A 20,808-nucleotide genomic window follows, 5' to 3' on the forward strand; every position below is an offset into this window, starting at 1 on the left:
GGAAACATACCACCATAGAAGCTTTCTAAAATAGATAAATATAAATAAATAAATAAATAAATAAATAAATAGATTTATTCTATAACTGGGTGATAAAGCATCTACAAGATACCACAAGTTAACAAATTAATTTTTTATAAAAGCTTTTATGCAAGAATGGTCTATCTCTTTCAGAGTTCCTGGACAGCAAGGTCCCATAGACCCCAACCATTAGAGGGTATTGCCATCCTTCAGTTACTCTTCAGGACTTGACAGTAAGCCCTTATTTCTAGGAACATCACGTACTTGAGTTATAGAACAGAAGAAATCAAACTGGTACTGAACAGGAAGTTTCATCCTTATGGGTTGGATTCCATCATTTTGGAAGGTACTATTTTGGTAGTTAAGAAGAAACAGATCCATCAGATTTCACAGCTATGAACTCTGAGAGTTACATTAACTGGCATGGCCAGATATGCCCATTCCCTCCATAATGGCAATAATAGCATGGTAGTAACTACTCACTTTCTGATTAGATTTAAGATCCAGTCCACAAGCTGAAACACATACCTGGCACCATTACTGGGGTCAAGAACCTTGAACTAGATAAGGTACAATCTTTATATTCTGCTAACTGGCCACAATGTTAAATTGATTTTTTATGACTTGTTAAATTCACAATGCATCTTTCAACCTTCATCAGATAAAATTCCTTCTTCCTGTAGATGGTGATCAACACTGAAACACACAACTAGCTAAGGTACAAAGAATAAGAGACAGTAGAATGCTCATCCCTAAACAAATTATCTATATCAACATCCCTTGCTCCCAAGACCTAGGGATCATTCTGGATGAGGGGACAGAAAGAGCTCCCGAAGTGATGAATGACTCGCAGAAAATACTGTTCTGGATGTGGAAGTACAATTTCACATATGAAGACACAATGGTTATTGCAACACACACCAAGTCCTGTTGAAGCTCAAATTGGATAAAATCCCAGCATGGAGAAAGGATTTGCAACTGATAGCTTCTGGAAGAATGAGAGTTAATTTTCTTTTAAAAATGTATGCCCTGGTAAGTAGACCAGGTGTCAATGAAAGCCATGCATCAAAGAATATATAACCAACCCAAATTGTATTATGCTTTTTAAAAAAATAAAAGTACATAAATTTGGGTGGGTACAGAAAGAGAGTTGGACCTTGGAAGAAATTAGAATCAGAGTAAAAATTACCAATATATATATTAAATGATATCCTCAAATAACTAGTACAATTGAAAAAATAAAATATCAATGTACATATTACCACTTTATAATTTCCTAAACTTCAATCATCCTCAGAAACTGTCATTGATATTTTTATGCTCTTTGTTTTCTACTACAGTAAAAATTTCACCAAGCAGATAAACCCTTAGAAGGAAGGAAATAAAGTCAAATACCTGGAGAGATGTTTCTGTGTGTTTTTCCTTCAGCACTGGGGCTGGTGGAGCTTCTGGAGAAGGCTTCGATAGCTTCTTTTTGGCTTTTTGCATTTGAATGTTGGTGAAATAGTTGACAGCAGCAAACTCAATAAGAGCCGAAAATACAAAAGCAAAACAGACAGCTATGAACCAATCCATGGCAGTCGCATAGGACACTTTGGGCAAAGAATGCCGAGCACTGATGCTTAGGGTGGTCATCGTGAGGACTGTGGTAATTCCTTTAATGCAAAAGAGCAAAGAGATAAAACATTGTACTGCTAGTTTTACGGGAAAAAAAAAAAAAGGATAACCCCTAAAGGAGGAGGTGGGATGAGGTTGACGAAGTTACTAACTGAAACCCACCACCTTTGAGAGAGGAATTGGGTCGTTCTGTTTCAGTGAAATCAGCACAGGTGTTGGAATAAGAGATATATATGTTTAACTCCTGGATCTCATAATCAACAGTTCAAAGTAAATTGAATCGATTGGAAATTTCATTGGAACATCTTTGTACATTCTAAGTGTTCTATGGAAATAAAAAATATGTAACACATATAGAATATATTGATTCTATATTGGAGTCTGAAACAATATACATGAAGAATCAATATACACACCTCCCAAGAAGGAAAATTAATTGAAACAGTGACTCTCAGATAGGAATAGAAAACTGGGCACATTGACTTTCTAATGGGAACATGAGAACATACTAGGTAAGTTAGGCCTGTTACCACTGATAATTATTGCCAGAAAAATCACAAGTCATATAATTCTTACTGAATATAGTCTTTTGAATAAAATTAATACATTCTTTGGGTATTCCAGATCCTAAATCGTTAAAACTATAAATATATTCTGGCTAAATGTACTTCTTGAAAAAGTTGGCCTTCAAAATGTGGGTGTTCATCACACATCCGTGTACAACTTGAAGAAGAATACTTGCAACAAAAATGGAGCCCCTCTTCTCTCAATTGTCTTCTGAAATAACATTTTCAGGAAAAGTGCCTTCTTAATCTAGGGAAAAGAGTGACTTTCATTTTTAGAAGGAAAAAATGTCACTTGTCAGTAAACTACAGAACAACGCATTCTTTAAGGATGCTAATGTTTGCGTAGTTTTTACTATTTCCATTCATTTATGTTTACCTCATCAATATTACTTAGGCTATCCTAGAAATTTCTGAAGTTCTTACTATATCCATTTGTACTTATTCTGCATAACTCCTAGGATAAGTCCTAAAGGTGATACACCCAGGAAGATGATGATAACGATGCTGGCAATAATGAAGGCACCTTAACTCTATCTGTCAAAACACGCCAATCCCCAGCTGAAAGGCAATTCATCCATTTTCACTTGGAAATACAGGGAATTTTTTCCAAAAATAAAGGAATATTCATATTTTGATTCAAAGAATCAATACTATGTCTTCAACTTAGACTCTGATTATATTATAACTTGTACTGTTGTTTTTACTGTTTCTCATATGCAAGCATAGAGAGGAGTGTAAGAACCACCTAAGACCATTCCTGGAAAATGGAAGCAATGATTTCAATGTGCCAGCTCTGCTCTTCATGTGTAAGGCTTAGCCATATTGGAATAATTAGCAAACTTAGACAAATTTCAATATAGAAGGCCTTTTGGAAAAAAATCAACATAGCCTGCTTCTAGTTTGAAAGAGTGGAGCACCCTTGAGAGATGCCATGTTGAAAATTGCTTTAGGAATCATCAGGTTGGAATGCCAGAAGCATCACGAATGCACAATGAGCAAAAAAATCATTGTTTGGATTGAGTCCAATCCTTTTTCTCCAATTCCAATTCCTTCCTAAGCTATTGGTTCATATGAGATGAAAATCTGGAGCATCTGTGTATCACTTGAGTTACAAAATTAAAAAAATTTCTAAAACTATACATAAATATATATTACATAAGTTGTTTAGTAATTTTCTTAGCTTAAAGTAAATTTTTGAAATATATATATGTATGTTTGTGATATGCATATGTATATGAATGTGTATATATGATGTATCAGCCATATGTGCAGGTGGCCAAAGGCCACACTGGCTCATTGGATCCCCTGGATCTAGAGTGACAAGCCACTGTAAGTCTCTTGATATGGATGCTGGAAACCATATGAGTCCCCAGCAAAGCAGGAAGTACTGTTAACCCCTAAGCAATCTCTTCAGTCCCTGAAGTAGATTTTTAAAAACCTTATTCCATTAAATAGGTAAATTGACTGTATATCTACTTTAATGGCACACTGGTTCATAATGAATTTGTTGGGAGTTTTCCAGAAGGAGACCTTCAAGCATTTAGGCCTCCTTTTAAATGTCCTAGAGAAGGCACAATTTTCCAGAAGGCTGTGAAATAAATAAATAACTACCAAAGTACCTGAATAAACTTTAGCTACAAATAATAAAGATAAATTATATTTCCTTTCACTCATAACAATTGGTCTATAATAGACTATTAAGATTTCAAAAGTGGGGCTACCGAGATGGCTCAGAAGAATGCTGGCTGTTTTTCCAGAATACCTAGGTTCAATTTCCAGCACCCACATGACAGCTTACAACCTTGTGTAACTCTAGTTCCAAGGAATTTGACAGGCTCACACAGACAGGCATGCAGGCCAAACAGCAATACACGTAAAAATAATAAAAACAGAATCACACAAAGTACAAAAGTGTTCCACAAGTTCTGCCAAGTGTAAGTGGTGCATTTCTTCTAATGCCACAGAAATGAAGATATAGGCACTTGCAAGTAGAAACAGGAGCATGTTCTGAATGAAAATACCACTTAGTGCTCAGAAAAGCCTCCAGAGACCATATTGTAATGACCATAAAGGACACTTACATTGAAATATGAGAATCTTAAAAGTCATCCTGCCCCTGTCAAAGTGAAAAAAATTTCCTAGGTGATAGTCAACAGAAGACTAAGGTCATTACTGAGTTATGATTTCAGTAATGACATCCAACTGTTCAGAATCAGGTTGATGGCTTATGTTAAATCATAATGCTTATACCAACAAAAAAGCATGTACATAGTTCTGTCTTCTTTTTCTCTTTCACTGTTGTTTTGCTTACGGAATGGCCCTCTAGATAGTACAGTTTTATATCTTAACGATTGGCAAAGTTAGGAGTGTAGACTGATAAGATCAATTGTCTCAAAATTCCTTTAAAACTTGCCATCTTTTCAGATATTGAAAAGTTCTCTATCTTGTGTTCAAATATACAGAAAACAGTAGAAATATGTGCTTCCATTTCAGGTCAAGCTCTTGGCAAAATAAACAACTCTTTGGATAAGAATCGCACCCTGAAAATTTTTCAAAGGCATAATTATTTTTGTGTGTTCACGTATTGATGCCAGTTTGTGAATTTAGAATGCTGAATATGCACCATATTGGCTGGCCCAGGAGCTGAGAGAGGAAATGAAGGAGTAGGCTAAGACTGTACACATGAGTGAATTTTTGGCTGGCCATTCCTAGAAAATGAAGTAGCAATGATTTCAATATGCCAGCTGGCATCTACTTGTGTTTAATGTTTAACCATATTGGAATAATTAAAAAAAAAAAAAAAAAAAAAAAAAAAAAAAAAAACTAGAGTCAGACAAATTTCAAGATAGAAGGCCTTTGGAAAGAATTCCATATGTCCTGCTTCTCAGATTTCTGCTGTTTTAGGGGTTTTGTTCTCCCTGGTGTTATCTATGACCCAGCCCACTGTGTCTTTGTGAGTGAAAGGGCGGGGGGCAGTGCTAGAGCTGAAGAAGAGAAACGTTCACCTAGAGTTCACAGTCACCTGTATCTCATACCGAGTAAAAAATGGTCAATGACCCCAACAACATAGGGCTTTACTTCCCTGGAAAACTACTATCCTAGACTCTCAAAATGAACAGTCTAATACTGCAATTGTGATATAGCTGATGTTTTTTGAAGACTTTATTATTGCTGTCATTTTCCTGATTGATCAAAACTAATATTGATCTAGGCAAAGACAAGCAGGCAAATTTCAAATTGTAAATGAAAAATCCCACTGGCAAATTATTCTCAGTCGGAAGTTCTAGGATCCTTCACAAGCCCCCTCTCCACTTCTATATCCTCATACCTGCTGTGAAGATAGCATGACTGAATTCTTTGTGTTATATATTCTCTTGGAAATACCACTTACAATTAAATGACTTGATAAACATTTCTAATGCCCTTGTACTATTTTACTTATCTATAAAAATGGAGAATAACCATCTTGCTGAACTACTGTGGATGTTAAGAAACGGGGTCCCACTAATAATACCACTATTAGAGCTGGTGATAGTAGCATTTTGCTACGCTGCTTAATGTCCTTAAGCTGCCCTACGTGCACAGGAAACGTGGGCTGAGATCTGCTGTCTCGGCTATCTCTTCCCACATCACTGGGTATTTCTTTTACCTATCGACAAGTAAATTCATCAACCAGCAATAATGAAATTATATACATTATATGCTAAAATTTTTCAAATGTTTTACTGAGATTAATGTGTTTAATCTTTACAGCAACACTAAGAGATGATGAGATGATGCAATTCAGTTTGTTGGAACATGTGAGTTAACAGGCAGAAGTAACCCACTGAACAGCGTAACTGCTTCGTGACACTAGGGTCACAATCAACATCTGTATGTGTAACCTCACTTCCTCATCTTCATGGTAGACAAGTGTGATATGTATTCTAGTGAATTTATTGGTAAATATTAATAGAAATACAAGGTTTAAACATTTTCTTGAGGTCAGATGCAGAAGGTCTAGGTTTGTGTGTGAATGTGGTATAGTGCATGTCTCTGCAGGTGTCCAGTCCACATGCCTGTCTGCATGTGTACTTACTCACTGAGGCCAAGGAAAATGGCTGGCATCTTTCTTACAACCTTAAACTCTGTGTCAGTCTGCCACTGAGCCCAGACCTCAAGATTTTAGCTGCGCCATCTGGCCAGAGAGCTCCAAGGATTGCCTATCTGGTCAACCACACTCAGTAGTGCAAGGCTTTCAGACACTTGCCACTGTCCATACCTTTTACATGGATGCTGAGGATCCAAACTTGGGTCCCCACACTTACTCAGCAAGTACTTTACCAAGAGAGCCATCTTCCTGAGCCCTTGATTATTCTCCACTAGAACAAGTAAGCTAAAGGACATGCATACTATTCTCAGTCTCAGCTGCCCCCTTTTGCAGTCAGGCAACCTTTGAACATGATGTGTAAAGATTCCAAATCATTAGTAGTGCTAAATAAGATGAAAAACTGCTAAGAACTTCAGACTATCTGGGAGTACACCCAGAAAAATATTTTCTTCAAAACTATGGAAACAGAAAAAAATGAATCTCCTTCTTGGCAGATTTTCATGGCAGAGTATATAGAAGTATATTATATTAAGCACTCTTTAAACCCTCAGGAGTTGAGTTCTTTGAGTATGCCAACCACTAAGTCTGTGATGGTCCCTGAGGCTTTTGGGTATGTGGTTAATATTGATGTCCCACTTGTGAATGAGTATTCCATCTATATTATTATCTGCAGTTTGATCAAATGTGAGCTTTAAAAATGTTCACCGCACAATGAAATCACTCCGATAGGGTCTGAGAGCTACAGCAATCCATGGATTTGGAAATACAAACTTAGAGGCAGCTTAATACTACATTCACTTAGTGTAATAATAGTAGTAGGTTCACCCCTGGGGGTTTCTCCTATAGAGCAGGCCTCAAATGCAATCAGAAAGTGGTTTGTTGCCCCCACACCACTGATGCCACTATTATACTCATGGGGGTATCTTGCCATGTTCGTCATTGTTGTAGTTCACCTGGGTTTACAGCTGGATAAGATTGCTCATGGTTTCCCCCACAACAGGCTACAAAGCCACCTCCAATACTATGAAAGCAAGCTGGCAGGGAGAAAACTTCCTGGTCAGTACGAACTTCATTTCTCCATGTTGGGTGACAAAAGTAGCCTCTAATTTTTCTAATAGGGTCTTACTATCATGTTCTGTATCAATAGCTTGTATTACTTGAGGAAGTTTCTGAAACATACTTAAGCAACAATTTGAGGAGTGTTATCCCACATCTGGCACAAGGCTTTTTATTTGACAATCTATGTCTTTTGCTTTCTGGTAGGTTCATTATCCCCTGTGTAATTAATGCCTACTAAATGCTATTATATGAAGATAGATAGATAATTGATAGATAGATAGATAGATAGATAGATAGATAGATAGATAGATAGATGACAATAAACAGAAAGAAAGAAAGAAAGAAAGAAAGAAAGAAAGAAAGAAAGAAAGAAAGAAAGGAAGGAAGAAAGAGAGAGAGAGAAAGAAAGAAAGGAAGAAAGAAAGAAAGAAAGAAAGAAAGAAAGAAAGAAAGAAAGAAAGAAAGATTAAATAGGAAACATTAAGTAGTAGGTTGAGTACTGGCCCAAAACAGTGTCTTCTGGACATGACAGAACTATTATGTTCATGAACTCACAGCAATTCTGATTGCTTGCATGGAACCTACACAAGATCAAGGCACTCAACAATCTAGTGAGAAAAGAATCACAAGTCCAACCTTCTTACTGACGTTCACTGACAGTTGATGGCTTCTTGATGAGGGGCAGTTGATTTTTTTAAGGGTGTGGCCCCTACTAGGTCTGCCACACTCCAGGGGATGACCCACATCTATAAGTGTATAAGCAGAACAAGTTGAACTCTGTGTGTTATTATTTTTTAAGAAGACAAAAGACATAAATTTGACAGAGGAAAAAAGTAAAGGATCAATCTGAGAGGAGTTAGATGGAATCAGGAGAGGGAGGTTTTATCAAAGGATAGTGTTTGAAATTTTCAAAAAATGTAATAAAATATTTTTAAAATCTTCACTACTTTTGAAGGGAAAGTATATTAACACAATTCATGAATAGAGAAAACACATGAAATATTTACGTTTTAAATGCTAACCTTTCGATGTTAGTATCTAATCCTTAGATGAATTTTTTACATTTTATTTTTACATCCACATTAGCAGGGAAAATTTATTTTATAGCTGCAATGTATAGTTATTTAATTAAATTTTCATAACATTATGAAGCAACTAGAATAATCATTCCTGCTCACTTTCTGCCTTAGATCAACACTATCTCTAACAGTAGCTCTGTGTATGAGCTTTAATAACAATTCAAATACCTTTAGATTTACAGTCACATTGATATATGTGGAAGAAATACTTTTGTAGGAGTATTTGAAGTTTCTAAAGGGTACCACAACACCCTTATCTCTGAAGATGGCAAGTGCTATGGTTTGAGTCTGAAACGTTCCCAGAGGATCATGTTTTGAATTCTCCATCCTCAACTCATAGTGCTATGGTAAAGGCTATGGAACCATCAGGAGAAAGAACATAGCTGATAGAAGACCATTATTAGATGGCCTTTGAAGGTTACCCTAGTCCTGGTAACAGAGTGCTTCCTCTCCATTACTGTGACAACAGGTGTTTTAGGCTCCTTCCGAGGTCAGTTCTGTTACTATCTGCTTTGTAATGTCTCAAACAATGAGCAATAATAAACCTTTGCTTGCTGGGCCTTTTGTTGGGTATTGTGGTCATAGCAAAGTAAGATAGACGGTTCCCACAAGCTATTGTATGATAAATGTTGTGGCCACACTTAAATCCTACCAACTGAAGAAAGAATTCAGCATAACTTGGGAGAGCTATGCCTTTATCCTGGAAAAAAATTCTGATCATTTTCTTCTTTTCTCACCACTGAATGATGTTTATAAAGCATAAAGAATAGATAACTGTATTAAAATAGATTCATCTACACTATCATGATATAAAAGTAACTCTGGTGCATAAACTTACACAACATAGATTTAACACAAAATGTTAGCCCTATATTTTCCCAGTGGCATAGCATCTGGAATACTGTAGAGGAACCACAATAAGAACAAGAAGAGAAGAAATACTGGTTTAGTAAACAATGGAAGTCATGCACAGAGGATGCAATAGAGCTCATGCACAGAAGACCTTCCCTTTGGATCCACTTAAGCCATTTGCATTTTGTTCCTCTTCACTAAAAACCAAGCTGCTCTAAGGCTTTCATGTGTAGTTGGCCGTGACTTTGATTTGTTTTATTTTAAGCTGTCTGTGCATTCCATTTTAACACCTAGACATAATTTTAATTCAATTACACAGCATTATGCTAGCAGCCCAGGAATGTCACCGAGAGTGAAATTATATCCACATTTCCATTTGTTCTTCACCTGACTGGTTCTCACAAAGGGAAATCTGAGAAGTCATCAGAAGGGACAGACTGCCCTATCTCCCTAAGCAGTGGTGTGTTATATTGACATAGAAAGAAAACGTTGAGTTCCTTATTCAGTTCAATTTGGTAAACTAGTGTATAATTTTTTTTTTAGAAATATCAAAAGGTTCTTCCCATGAAACATCATCAAAAGTGTAATGTGGGCAAAAACATCCCTCCCAAAAATAAACAGAAATTACCAAATACAGTTCTAGCTGGAACAGACTCCTTGTTTATCCAGAAGGAAACTTGAGAAAGGATCACTGTCATGATGCATGGGATATAGGTCTGAATCATAAAATAGCCCATCTTCCGTCTGAGGTGGAAGTAAACTGTCATAACAATGTATTCACCTGCCATAAAAATGAAGAAAATAGATTATTGATCCTATAGGCAATTATCTAATTGCTTTATGATCATTATGTTAGACTATCTTCCATGTATATTTCAATGAGAATTGTGTAGCTCCATACTATGGGTGGCAGAGCAAAAGAGAGGATAGTATTGAAGATCATTATTATTTAGAAAGATGATGTCTCCCTATGTATAGATTTAGCAGATTAATACTTGGGCTTTTGAATACTTGGGTATTCAAAAATACCCGCATTTTAAAGGTCTAGTATGCTTGAGCAATTAGCTTTCATGTTCAGTATTTGAATATACATGTGATGTGGGCTGATGTCCGTGTGTGTGTGTGTGTGTGTGTGTGTGTATACTATATGTTCACTTTAATGTGGAAGCCAGAAGTCAGTACTTAGACATTGTGTGCGACTTTTCTGTAGCTATTCACTGGATTTTCATTTATGTATTTATTTTTTGAGATAGAATCTGTCAGTGAACTTTGAGATGAGCAGCAATTCTTAAGACTTGTTAGCCAAGGAATGTCTGTGATTTGTCTCTGTTACACAGTGCTAGGATGTCATGCATGTATCACCTTTATGCTCACTCCTCATGTGGATTCTGGGGATCCGAACTCAGGTCCTTATACGTCCACCATGACATATAACCCCACTGAGCAATCTATCCAATTATAATATTCACCACTTTAAAAGCATAAATTAGGCTTGTTATTTATAGAAAACAAAATTTTAAATGTAAAAACACAAACATACACATAAAATTAAAACCTTAAGTTTGGAATGACATGGAATACATAACTTTCTATAAAATTACATAAATGTGAATATATTTTTCAAACATAATTCATACCTATACATGTATACAATAAGTATAGAGAGAAGCTAGGTAAATTGTATTTCTAAGTACAACATACATGACCAAAAATATAAATAAATTTAACAGAGATATAACTCTAAAAGCCTGTAAATAAATAAACAATAAACTTTCTGATAAGTAGTTTTACTAGAAGCAATATATAGAGAATGGTATTTAGAATCCAGTGAACATTCACAGCTAAGTAAAATATTTACAAATCTCCACTTCAAGAAGTGTTTTCAAATGCACAGATGGGAAAAATCAGCACAAGACATCCTGTTAGGAGACCATTGCATAGTTTCATAATTACTGTAAAGATTGTCTCCCCAAAATGAGGCTTCATGAAACAGGTATTGGAAAGATATAAGGCAATGAAATTTGTGAAAACTGTCAATGAGTAGGCATAAAGACTGTAAAAGCCAGAGGATCAGAGATTTTTCCTGTGAGGTTGTGTCTCCTAAAATAACTGAAGATATGCCCATAATGTCTTACCATTATGACTGCCTAAACATGTTCTGAACAAAGACAATACCAATAGATGTGACAGACTGGAGGAGGGAAACCTCATGAAGCCTCAACCTTACACAAGGAACTGTCAGCAAGTGAGGAAAGTGAGGCTTACAGGGGAGGTCTTCCCCATGGAAGAGCACACCAACTCCTTGTTCAGTGCCAAATAGATAGCCCTGAACATGTATGCACACACACATAACTGAAAACATTATATTTAGGAATATACATAAACATATATACATATACACACCCAAGAAAAATTAGCCAAAGCAGAGGCCCTGAATTTGAAGAAGAATGTAGACAGGTATGTGGTAAGGTTTTGTAATGAAATAGACAGGAAAAATGTAATTATGATTTCAAATATTTAAAAAAATGAAAACTTAAAAAAAATGTATGAGAGTTTCAGGGAGAGAAACAGTGCCAGCAATTTCTTAACAGTGTGTCTGGTTTTATACAAAGCAGTTTCAAGCCATCAGAGAGTAAGCTAAAATATTTCACCATGAGCATTCTCATGAATTAATTTTACTGATACTGCTGATAAAATTATCAATGGCCTGAGGTCAGTATTTCCATTTTGGTCAAGCTTCAAGAATGACAAGCTTGATCATGTTATCCCTTTTGACCTTGAAATACTTTTATTTGTGCCCGTCCTATTAATGCCTATCTTTAATAACATCAACATGTTGGCAGCCAAAGTACATGGCTTGAAACTGAAAATGGACCCTGAGACAGTTTTATTAACTTAATAGGCTGGCAACCTAAGGACAGGTAAGATTCTGCACAGGTCCTTATCAACCTAAGACAGAAGTGCATTGCTTTTGATAATGCATAATCCATAATGGGTAAGAAAGGCATTCTTGCCAGAATGACCTAAGACAGACTCAGTCTTGTTTATGAAATAAAAAAGGGGGAAAGGTTGAGAGCCTTTTAGAGCTGCTTGACAGGAATCTGACATTGGCCAAGGACAAGGAAATGGACTTCAGGCAGGAATCTGACATTAGGCTAGAACAAAGAAGTAATGTCAGACAGGAATCTATAGCTTAGGCTAGAACAAAGAAATAGGCTTAAGGCCTATTTGACTTTGGGCTACGACAGAGAAGTAGGCTCAGATACTTTGCTCATCCTGATAAGCCCTTAGAAAGAGTGATCATGGGACTTTGTTTATTGCCTCACTTGTTCTTTGACTATTTGTGTTTACTGTCTTGCTTGATCCTTGACTATTTGAATCTGTTGTATTGCTAGTTCCTCAACCTAGAACTGACCTTAATACTTGCATGTAATAAAAATGGTATAAAAGCAGATTGGGGAAAAATTAGATATAGCCTAATTCATCAAAATATGATTTGAAAACTAGCATGTACATGTGTGTGCACATGCACACACACAAATGCATACAGAAACACATGTGAAACTTAAAATTTATTGAATGAATAATAGTAAAATATCTGTGTATCTGTTTAATATTCTATTTATAATTTTTATATGGCCTTTGATTTCCTGAATTTTGAACAAAAATGTGAATGTCCCCAGAAATTTGTTCTACTATTATCAAAGAAGTTAATGAACTCTAATATACAAAGCATGATCATTTAATATTAGCTTGGAGTTTTATGGCATCTGAAATGTAAATAAAATATCCAAAAAATAAAGTAAACACTAAAAAAATTATTAATTCTTTTCAAGGTATACACTTAAATTGCTTTAGTTTGATAACAAGAATAAACTATATTTTAAAATTAGGATTAAAATAAAAAAGAATTAAAATCTCCTTATTTCTTGTCACTTGCTTCTAATTTTCTCAGCATCTTGCTTACTGTGTTTTTGAGATAGAAACATTGAACATCTGTCTTCTTTACAAATTACCAACAATATGTACTAGGTAGTCAGTAACTCCCCAGGATTATTTATTTTGCATGGCTATAATTGTGAGCTCTTTTCCCACTAATTCTTACTTCCCTTTATCTGCCAAGATCTGGAAACTATCATAGCACTCTGCTTCCAGGAACTTGATCTTTTAGAAACACCCCCTTCACATCAGCATTTTGTAAAAATATTTTTTAAAACAAACAAACCTTCATTTTACACCATTGTTCAAAATCTTACCATAACTACTCTACTTTTGTTTGTTTGGTTTGGTTTTGGTGGGTTTTTGTTTGTTTGTTTGTTTGTTTGTTTGTTTTTCGAGACAGGGTTTCTCTGTGTAGTCATGACTGCCCTGGAACTCACTCTGTAGATTAGGCTGATCTCGAACTCAGAAATCCACCTGCCTCTGCCTCCCAAGGGCTGGGATTAAAGGCAGGCGGGCGCCACCAATGCCTGGCTTTTGTTTGTTTTACTGATACAATGACATCCAAGGTCTTTTTAAAAAGCTTACAGAACATAGAAAGTTTTGGGCTTTGATATTGAATAGCAGTATGATAAGAAAATATATTTATATTTATTAATGTACTTAAATGCATTCTATTTATATACTTCCCATTAAGAAAATTGAGACGGCAACAGTACCATTTCCATGGGTGGTTTGGAACAAAATGTAAGTAGCCAATTTTATTATTAAATGAGAAGCTAAATCTTAAGGTTCTTTCTATTTATATTTCAAAATTGGAAAATCATCAGTATCACCTCCCACCCACTTGTTGGACGATTTCAATGTGCATTCTAAACATATACTTTGTAAGTATGCTTTTGGTTTTGCTTTCACTTTAAGTGGAAATGACACCATAAAATTGGGCAATATTAAACATCTTTTGAAAAGCATCACCAAATCAGAGCCAGATTTTTGCTCACATTTTGTTGAAACTAATTTTAATATATTAATTATTGGCTTTTGTTTTTTAAGAAAGAAAAATCTATTCATTCCTCCTGTGTCACCAACTCAGAGTTTATTCTAAACTGAAGTAAGATTATAAATATATCAGCTCTATTTCTGGAAGAAATGTCCCCTGAAAACACTGAATATTTCAATGAAAGCGATAGTATAAAACTCCATTGCTGATTCCAAGTAACACATTGACTTTTGCCATTAAGAATCTCACAAGGAAAGAGCTAGGGAGATAGCTCACTTGGTAAAGTCCTTGCCATACAAATATATCACCATACACATATCTACATGCACACACACACACACACATATGAACAAAAGTACATACACACACACACACATACACACACAAGTATGTGCATGTGGTCTCACCTGTAATAGATTTGATAGTCTCACTTGAAACAGTCTGACCAATTAGGTCATATTGAACTAAGCTAGAAGACTCCTTTGGTACTTCCACTGACTTCTCAGGGCCTTTGGTCCATGTGTAGATCATCTCACTCTTGGGATATGCGTCTAAATAAGAGCAAAGAGTGTGCTTACAGTCAGGACTCCTCCTTTGTCAATAATAAAAATCAACCATGTGACAAATGGTCAAACAATTAAAAAAAAATGGAAAAATACTCATCGTGAATTTTTCAAACATTTTTATAATTTAGGAAACTGCAATTATGAAACAAATTACAGGTTTTATTGTTTTTATGTCAAATGAGGTGACTAAAACTAAAACAGCTATAAAGCTACATTTGTACTGATGCACATGGTCGTGTTTTTATTCCAAGAAGGCAGATAGCTTGAAAAGCAGATAGAGCAAACCTCCTAAACTGCAGCCAGACTCACTTCTTTCAATTTCTGTCTATCTGTCCTTAATAAAACCTGATTTCTTTCATCCCATGCTGTTCTGTCTTCTAGAAATGGACCATGATGCTGCCTCCAGTAATACAAAGAAAACCAAAACAAACTCTCCAGGGGTCACCTCTTCTAGACTCTGCTTCTGGCCAGTGCTCAGGCCATTTGGGAACCATTCTGCAGAGTTCAGACTATGCTGGCTGCAAAGCTCTCCAGGGTACAGAGTTACACAACCATTTCCAGTACCATTTGAATCCTACAATTAAGGCACTTTCCCTTCTATCTTCAAAGAACCCTCCCCAGTGGCAATTCAAGTACATTTTCTGTGTTTCCTTGTTCAGAGCAAATGGAGACCAGCTGCTTGTATACCACTCTACCCAGAACAGATAGCTCGGTTCATGCACAAATAAGTTCAAAAGAGCCAGAATGAATTATGTGTCATCCTCCCCTACAAACATCCCTAAAATGGCTGGAACACAGGAGGTCCTTGGTGAACTTGTTTAATCCTACAAAAGGAATCCATACCCAGAAAGATTTTCCTTACAAATGACCTTGAAAAGCAAACTATGAGCCTTGAGTAATCATCCAGCAGTATACAGCACCATATCAGCAATTATCTTTAAAAGTGTATTCACAGTTTTATAGATTTAAACTCTTTCAGACAATATATTTTTGCATTGGGGATCATCTATCAAATGCTCTATTTTGACAGAAAAATCTTTTTCTTTTATTATCTTTCATATTCCTTTTATTTTAAGCTTAATTTAATAGTGATTTTCTTTTTCGAAAAAATAATTAAGAATTAACTTACTCAGAAAAAAAAAATCACTTACTGGTATGGCATACCTCTCTTTTAAATTCTTAGTCTAAAAAACCAAAACTCTTTCCAAAGTGTGGTTCCTTAATCATATACAAAGCCTGAGAGAGCAGCAGCTTCCCTATAGTCAGTGGAAGAGTATGCTTCAGATCAGAGCTAGAGAGGTTTGGGGAGGAGACTTTCTCAGATAGCAATGATCTTTTGTAAAATTCAAATTATTATAGTAAAAATGAAATTTTAATTCTGGCCCTAGGAAAATCACCCTCTCTCTCTCTCTACATATTTTTTCTGTTTCTATCTTCTCATTAAATCACTGGTCAGAGAGCAAATGGCTTTCTCTAGCCTCACGTTAGACCACTGAGCATTGTGATTACTAGGGTTATAAAAAGAGTGGTGACTGCCGATTCTCATTAAGTCAAGCAATGAGCAATGAGAACAGCAGGCACTGGTTTCACAATCAGTGAAACGAAGACTCTGGAGCAATAGTAAAAGCTGGCATCTATTTTTGGTAGGTTCTGATTGAATCGAACGTTGGAAGCAGACCTTACAAGAGCAATCACAGTTTGTTGCCATCTCAGAGAAAGGAGCTTGAGGAAAGGAGCCGCCTATCCTTTACCACCCACTCATGTCCCCCCCTCCCCGTGCCTTCATCTCTACTAAACACATCTATTCCACATTTGCTGCTCTTGTGCCTAACCAACTGCCATCTTTGATTCCATGACAACAGCAGGCACCAGCTCTCCTGTCCTCTATTCTTCCCAGATAAATCTGTCAATGAGGCCACTATCACTCTACAAAATCTTTCAAAACCTTCCCCAGCTTCAGCTTCGAGATGGAATCACACTCCTTAACTTAGTCAAGGGTATATCAGGCACTGATTTTTTCTCACACTCCACCTCAACTAGAGATTTGTCTTAGCTCAGTTACTGAGTCACTAACAGGGCTACCTAGGAAATTTAACTCAGGTTATTTCAGGAAAGTATAAAACTTTTTCACCCTTTCTTAAGCTTTCTTTAAATGGTTCTATTTGATGCTGACACTATTAAATCATACTTCTTCACAGTGAAGTTCCTGTGCTATATACCTCTGACAAACTGTCCCTGAATCTACTTTCAAACATGTCCACAGACTTATTAGTTATAACCAGTTTTCCATGGCCACCTGTTAAAAAACAAACAACTTCGTTTGTTATATTACTTTATATTTAAAACATTGTTAGTTTCCCAAAACTCAAACACCGCTCAACTTTTCTCACAGAGAGGGACTTAAATACTGGATAATTAAAATAGAACACACATATAAATATAAGGCTATTATGAGACATTCAAACACTTTAACTATAACTTACAACTCCCAAATTTCAAAGGGCAGGCATGACCATCCATAGGAAAATCCACCAGTCTCATGGGACACTCCGCACTTATGGTGAGTCTATTATGGAAAAATGCAAAGAAGTAAAATCAACCCTTTTTTAAAACTAATATTATATTGCTGAAATGAAGAGATAGAAAGCAAGAAGGAAGGGAAGATAAGATACAGGAAGGGAGAATTAGGAGTGAAGAATTAAAAAAAAAATCTATTACCTCATTGTGTATAAAATAGTGCCATTTCTCATAATTCTAAAAAGCTTATTTGGAGCTGTCATGTTATGTGAGACAGATTTCTTTCCATTTCTGAAGAAAGTATCAGGGGTCCAAACTTTGGTGACCATCATATTGTTCAATCTCAAGATTTCAATGGGACCATCATATTTTAGTCTTTTGTCAATCCATGTCTGTCTGAAGAAGACATCCATTGTGTATTCCTACGGAAATTAGTTTTTGACACAGTCAAGTCACAGGTGACTACATATGCTTATATGCAAAAAAGGAGATGCTAGTCTCTAGCCTGGCCCTATCATAAAAGACTATACCAGGAGAAGCTACCAGAAACAGAGACGATCTTAAGTTAAAAGAATGGATTCTCAGCAACTATACTCTGTAACATACATCTTGATCCCTTTAGCCTCAGCATTAGTAAGAAGTAAATCATCATACATTTTAGTCACCGAGGACTAATTACTGCAATTAAATCCGAACAGGCAATGCCAGGTAATTATGGCTGTGCATTACTTTATATCAGAGAGGAAAATCACTTAACACGTAACGAGTCCCATTACATAATTGATCACAAAATTACAGGTATTTCTTTAAGATGAAGCCAATTTTTAAAAAAAAGATAAATTTTGTTTTCAGGAGTATTTTAAAAATTATCCAAAGAACCCAGGGCTTCAAGCCATTAGGAGTCCTAACTTTAAGAAAAACTACAATGTAGATTCGTCATTACTTACTAAGTAGATTCAATGTAAGCACGGCTGAAGGGATGAAGACTTCCTGACCGTCACTGGCCCTTTTGACCTCTTTAGACAAGAGAGGGAGGAATAGAAGCAGAGAGTGGAAAGCGAGAAACTGGGCCAATGAGGAAGATAACAGAACAGTTAGAAGTATACTATTGTGCATACAATAAATTCTAAACTACTGGTGATCTCTCATTGTCTCCTCGGTAGTTTCCATAGATGGCCTGGCTGTGTAAACCTTTCAAAGAAAGACCTCTTTATAGAGAAAGATTCCAACTCAGTCGATGCTCAAAATTATAGCTTTGAGATGCAGATGGAATATCTTGATCTTTATAGACCTCTAGCTTTAATCAAGCACTGGCTTTGTATGATTGACAATATAATAAATATCAATTGTTTCTTTTTTGTCTTATTTTTCCTCAAACCTCAGATACCTACCATTTCAACATCAGAAACGGGTCCAAAGCTGGTGACATATATATCAGTCTTCACTTCTGTAACAGGACCTATTAAGTATGAAGTAAACAGGTGTGAAAAAATAATTACCAACATTATAGCCTTGGAGGATTAGATAATTAAAAAGTGAATACAGATATGATATGTCATGTTTTCACATGCATTTTGACTTTCCAGTGAGATAATAAATCTCTAAAAGAAAAAAAAGCATAAAATTTAGTTTAAAATGCAACCAAATCAACCAAAAAGAAAAAAAGAAAGAGAAAGAAAAACAGTGCTTAACAGGCAAATAGACATCCAATTACTTACCAAGAACGTGAATCTACAGAGATACATCACCCCTGGGCACTATTATGACAGGCAGTGCAGACACACAAAAGCTTTTAGTCTTTGTGATTTTTTTTTTTTTTTTTTTAGAGTCCATCATCTGATTGGCCTCTAGAAAGAAGTGAGCTGTTCAGAGGAAGAAACAGCAGGGTGCAGGCGTGAAGAGAGGCAACACTGTGCTGAGAAGTGGCAGCTGAAAGCAGTGTGCCTTTGGGGAGTTGAGGATGTTCATACATAACTTCCAAAATGATTAATGTCACCTTTAACAATAGGCGCACCATCCACTGGTGATTGGGATCCGAGACAAGGTCTTCTGTCAGTTACAGCCATTCAGGCTATGCCACCTGTTGGCTTCGAGATCTTCAGCAAGTTACTTAATGGCGCCACCGCAGCACCCACACCTGTCTCACAGAATTTTTACAGCAATCAAATGGAATGCTGAGTGTGGCTACTCACTCATGCAAAAGCTTATTCCTTATCATTTTCCCTCAGCTGCTACTGATTCTTCACTATCTAAATAAATCCTGATCATGAGCATGCATGTGAGTGTTTAGCCCAGAGAGAAAGGTACGGTCAGGATGCCAATATTGCTGGCACAGAAAATAAAAGGATACTGCCACTCTACAAATTTAAAAGTATGTTTTAAACCTGGGAATTTTTGTAGTTCAGAATCTGATGGTCTTTTCCAGTCGTACAAATTTAGGCCAATCTTCAGTGCAAAGATTTTAGTGAGTATTAAACATATTAGCTATAAATTGTGACAGTAGTTATTATAGATAATTCAGCTTTTTACCAACAATAAAAATATATAAATTGTTTCCCTTCTAAATACTGTTTCCTTAAATGATGGTTTATAATGCTGCCTGGCTAGATAACTAGATATTATAGAATCAGCAGTTAAAGTAGAATATCATTTGGATACTGGTTGGGAAACTGGAGCGATGGGGTTAAAAAAAAAAAAAGGGCAAAGAGCAATTGATGGCACTTAAAGCTCTAGGTCTGAAGTCAGCCTTATAAAAATGAATCTGTTTCTTCCCTCTACAGACTGAGGACTAGGCCACAGAAAGGGAGAACGAGAAAGTTATTTGTGGAATAAGTATCCTAAGAAACACACAGCTTTTGGAAGTATAATGAGAACAAAAGTGTAGCATAGTACATGCTTTTATTTCAACATCACATAAAGTGTACCCCCTTGGAAAGGGTAGAAGTTAATTAAGCTTCCATTTGAATGAGAAAATAGAGTCAACAACAACAAACGGTAATAAACAGGCTCATTAAACTCAAATGTGTCATGAAATGGGTAATCCAGGAAGTAATTTATAACTTTTAAACCACAGAAGACTGAAATTTCACTCAAATTGGCTCAGAACCACTGTCATTTCCTTAGCAACAACGGCAAAGGTATCAAAAGGCAAAAACCCTGTCCTTGCAAAATGGGGAGAGGGGAGGCGTTTGGGGAGGCTGGCTCACACAAACAAGGTTGACAAAATCCTGACAAATGTCTGCTTCACCAATTTTAGTAAAGTGAAAGTTATTTCGGGGATAGACTTCATGCTCACACATCATCAGAGAATCACCTGGACACATTGATTAAGTGCAGATTGTTGGACAAATCCCTGGATCTGCTGACATAGTAGGAACAAAGTTGGACCTGACAATTTGCAGTTTTTTTAAAGACACTATTCAGTTTACTGTTGTTGACAAACATGCACTCAAGCTGTTTTCTATACTGTACTTAAAATAGTTTCCTATGAAATACTGATGTC

At 36.1% G+C, this 20,808-nt stretch overlaps 1 protein-coding gene across 3 annotated transcripts in view; it reads right to left on the minus strand.

Moving 5' to 3' along the window:
* Gabra4 (gamma-aminobutyric acid type A receptor subunit alpha4) overlaps positions 1–20,808 on the minus strand; it is a 73,302-nt gene that overhangs the window by 40,233 nt on the left and 12,261 nt on the right. The window contains exons 3-8 of one of the 3 annotated variants that reach the window (XM_034509117.3): positions 18,698–18,765; positions 17,508–17,728; positions 17,273–17,355; positions 14,631–14,774; positions 9,913–10,065; positions 1,417–1,676 (exon numbers count right to left, since the gene is read on the minus strand). The exons of 1 other annotated variant lie outside the window; for it this stretch is intronic. In XM_034509117.3, the coding sequence (XP_034365008.1) occupies positions 1,417–1,676; positions 9,913–10,065; positions 14,631–14,774; positions 17,273–17,355; positions 17,508–17,728; positions 18,698–18,765 (929 nt within the window). The remainder of the gene's footprint in view (positions 1–1,416; positions 1,677–9,912; positions 10,066–14,630; positions 14,775–17,272; positions 17,356–17,507; positions 17,729–18,697; positions 18,766–20,808) is intronic. One more of the 3 variants, XM_034509119.2, reaches the window with a different exon arrangement.

Source organism: Arvicanthis niloticus, chromosome 7 (genome assembly GCF_011762505.2).
Source record: "Arvicanthis niloticus isolate mArvNil1 chromosome 7, mArvNil1.pat.X, whole genome shotgun sequence".
Taxonomy (NCBI): domain Eukaryota; kingdom Metazoa; phylum Chordata; class Mammalia; order Rodentia; family Muridae; genus Arvicanthis; species Arvicanthis niloticus.